The sequence below is a fragment of the Daktulosphaira vitifoliae genome, unplaced genomic scaffold (assembly GCF_025091365.1).
Source record: "Daktulosphaira vitifoliae isolate Bord-2020 unplaced genomic scaffold, ASM2509136v1 Scaffold_2, whole genome shotgun sequence".
NCBI classification, from domain to species: Eukaryota; Metazoa; Arthropoda; class Insecta; order Hemiptera; family Phylloxeridae; genus Daktulosphaira; species Daktulosphaira vitifoliae.
Window position 1 is genome coordinate 3,232,068 of NW_026099573.1, and position 4,263 is coordinate 3,236,330.

The 4,263-nt window shown below is 27.8% G+C and overlaps 1 protein-coding gene across 1 annotated transcript in view; it reads left to right on the forward strand.

Annotated features, from left to right (window-relative positions):
* The window catches only part of LOC126898785 (radial spoke head protein 4 homolog A-like), a 66,236-nt gene that overhangs the window by 35,197 nt on the left and 26,776 nt on the right, over window positions 1-4,263 (forward strand). The window contains exon 6 of the mRNA XM_050673130.1: window positions 2,260-2,559. Coding sequence (XP_050529087.1) covers window positions 2,260-2,559 — 300 coding nt within the window. The remainder of the gene's footprint in view (window positions 1-2,259; window positions 2,560-4,263) is intronic.

The following is a 4,263-nucleotide window of genomic DNA, read 5'->3' on the forward strand; positions in this document are numbered from 1 at the left end:
AAAAAAAAAAAAAAAAAAAAAAAAAAAAAAAAACATCTTAGTAAAACTAATACCTTCTCAGCTTCGCATCGAAGCTAAAAATTGAAAAACTATCAAAATTTACTGATTTTTAAAATTGTTATTTTTTGGGCGATTTCCCGTGTTTACGGGGAACGAGGGAATTATTTTCAATTTTTGAGGGTAATGTCTTTGACTAGATACTAGTATTTGACTAGAATTAATTGCTGTCTGTACCGTACACTAGTTATAGTATCACCTGGTTGTAGCAGGTCGTAGTACACCACGCCTCTCTTATCCCATCATCTACACAGCATTAACTTTGAACCATGAATATTCTGTTTTGGTGTTGATGTTGATGGCAATGATTGTCCAGGCAAGTGTAATAAACCAAAAATAAAAAGAAAGAAAAAAAAAAGAAAGGTGGTAGTAGGTAGTGAATAATTAAATAAATTATAAATGAATAAATAAATAGTTATAAAATATTAATTATGTGATTTTTATTATATAAATTATAATTAAAATTAAATGTCTCGTCTATAATATTTATTATATGATTTACACATTAATTGTTTCTCTTATTAATTATTAATTTTCGATTCTTATTTTCCTATTTAATTTTTATTAATGGTTTATTACGCAATAGATTATTGGAGATTCGAAAGCATAGATTAAATCGTACTTACCTTACGTCCTGTGTAATGCAATAATATTTCAAGTAATCCAATGTTGATTTTGGTATTAAACGTACTACATATACGATTTACACTATACGTCATATAGTCCATGTAATTACTTACAAAATCTATTCAAAATTTTAAATAATAAGATTTAATTACACAAACTCTACGACTAATCTTACTTGTAAAAGATCCTAAATACTCTATATTTTATTATAAATATAATTAAAATTTTTTTTTATGTCTGTTGAACAAATAATTGTTTAGAGAGTATATTTTATTGAGAGATCGACACCAATATTTCTTAAATTTTCCTCTGGCCTGGCCAAAACAAAATTCAGAAATATTTATATCTGTGTAAAAAATTGATCAAGGCGGAATTGTGGTGGCCCAATGTGTTCCGGCACTAAAAAGGGCCTTAAAAGGTTGCGGCACAATAATCACTAAGACAAAAATTAAATACTAAAAATATATTTGTAAGTTTCTATGCGCTATCCGCCGGCGCGATGCTCGTTAAAGCAAAGACATTAAGCTCAAAGACTAGCTATCCAATACACATAGGCTTATTATTCTAACCTAATATACCTAATTCTAGAATAATATTTAGTTGCAACCTTTACTCTGTCCTACGGCGCGATGTTCGTTAAAGCAAAAAAATTAAGCTCAAAGACTAGCTACCCAATAAGAAAAGCTCACAATATATTTGTATTGATAAATAAAATTTGAAGTTGGGTTGGATTTATTATTAAAGTAAAATAATTAAAAAAAATTAATGTTTAAAATATTATTTGATATTTATTTCGACAACAATAAAAATAAAAAATTATTATTTAATGAATAAATTAAATTAAATTAAAAAATTCACCAAAACAAAATTCACTTTAAAATTTCTAAGTATCATTTAGTTTCAAAGAAAAATATTCTAAGTCCAAATTAATTAAAAAATCGATTAAGTCCCGGAGAGTGAAATCTTAAGTAGAGTGTCGTAGATTTTGTGTCTTTATAAATCGCCGAAAGAACTGGTTTAGACGGGAAAAAATGGCTTTTTATAGTCTGAAGGGTGTAGCCCAGTGATCTCTACCGTGATCCTGGAAGCTGAGGCTTTGTATTCTAATTGGTTAATTATAAGGAGGACCCTGCGTGTAGGCGTTACTTAATAATTTCTACAAGAGGGAGATTTTTTCGCATGATTAAAGGGTTATTTTATATTTTAAATAAGAGAACCCTGTTTTAGTGATCTTGTATAATCATAATATGTGACATACATGTACAAATGATAACATCATATTATATGTTAATATTATAAGTAAAAATATAATATTACACAATGAGTAGTACAATTTTTCTTGGGGTTGTCGTAGTAGATCCACTTTTCGTCACCAAATATTTTTAAAAAGTTATGGCACTTAATAAAACAACGTATAAAAAATATAGAAAATTCTGATTTTTATAATTGTAATTTTTGTAAGATTTCCGCTAGTGACGAGGAACTAGAGAAAAATATTTAAAGTAGGCTTTTTAAATATCAATTTATCTACTCAACTTCGCATCAACATATAAATAAAATATTTTGTTATTTTAGATAAATTTAGATGAAAATCATAAAAAAAAAATCACTAAGGATTATAGAAAAATACAGGAGGTTGAAATGTTTGAAGACGAACAGGGAATTGAATTGTTAATGTTGTCCAATGAATTAGAAGACGAAATATATAATCCCGAAGAAAGAATCTCAAAATATATTTCGAAGGGAAAATCTAAATTGGCAAACTCGGAATCTCTAATTGATGATTATCATCATCTATCATACATTAAAGAATTAAATGTTCAGAAATCTACAAAAATCAAACCTGAAACTTTGGGATGTGGCACTAACAAAAAAGTAAGTTCAATCTATACGTTTATGCCATAAGAAAAAATATAAAATTGTCACTACAAAAAAACTCTTTAATTAAATATCTCTAAATTAATAGGAGTATAAAATTTGTATTTATACTGAATTGCACAGTAAAATAAAATATTTTTAAGTGATTATAGTCCAATATAAACTTTACTAAACTAAACTTTTACGCTGATTTCAAGTCTAAATTTTTTCGATCACCTCTTTTTTAAGATTATTACTAATTATAAACACACGAAAAAAATAATTTAAAAAAACCCTGCACAGTTGGGTCATAGCACAGTATGGACGTGGCATATTTGGGACATGTATAAATGATATCTGACAGTGATTAAAATCACTATAATAAAAAACGGTTCAATGCAAATCTGTAGTGTAATTTTGTTTTATATTACTTAATGAAATCAATACATTTCACTTATGCTTAGCAGAGATGTACTAAGCCGCTTAGGCGTGTAGTCGTTTAATTTTGTTTATATAATCCTTACCATAATAAGCCATAAATGAGCTCATACAGTTTCACGTATGGATTAGCAATATATAACATATTATTCGTCATTGTTTGTTTACATTTCTTAAACAAACAATAATAGAATACAAATCACTCCTCGCACCGCGTTGTAAAGGATACCTTTCTTTCAATTAAATAACTTATATTATCATTAAATTTTGTTAAAACGCCGAAGGCGAGTAAGGCTCGTAGGGCTCCATGTCTGAGGCGGAGCCCCATCTAGACGGACCTTAGTGAATAATAACACTGTGATGTAATCGTTGTGCAAAGTTTCTTAAGCACATATATTAAAACAATAGTCTCCTCGAATTGTTTTTAGCTTCGATGCGAAGCTGAGAAGGTATTAATTTTACTATGATGTGTTTTTTTATTTTTTTTTTGTGTCTGTGAACGCTCAATCTCAGCTCTCGCTGGACCGATTTTGATGAACAATATGTCAAAAGATCACAAATCGTATCTAGTCGAAGACATTACCCTCAAAAATTGAAAAAAATTCCCTCGTTCCCCGTAAACGGGGGAAATCCCCCAAAAAATTACAAATTTAAAAATCGCTAATTTTCGATATTTTTTCAATTTTTTTTACTTAAAATTGCCATAACTTTTTTAAAAATGACCGAATCAATATAATTTTTTTTTTTATAGATACCTTAAATATTTACCTATCATTTTATATATTTTTGTGAACATTTGACCCTTTAACAGCCTACAGGAAGGGTTTCAAAATGGTAGCTTTTTTTACAAAAAATTAAATTTTTCAACTTAACTTTTGAAAATGTTCCGGAAAGACTGACACTTTTATATATACCTTAAATTAAAGCTAATGTAATATACTTTAATTTGAAAAAAAAAAATTTGACCTCTGGACTTGTCTTCATGGTGAAAATGACTACCGTATGCAAAAATATGCTATTTTTGTGAAAAAATTCTTGATATTATATTTTACATTTTTTAACATTATGATGCTATAACTTTTTAAAAAATGCATGAATCAATTCTATTTTTTAACAATAAATACTTTATATAAACCTCTTTCATTCGACGTCCTTTTTTTTTAAATCGGACATTTTCCCTTTATACAGGGGGGGTGCAAAGTTTTTAAAATGCGTATAGAAAGTAGATCTTTTTCAACTTAACTTTTGAAAATGTTCCGGAAAGACTGACACTTATATATATAT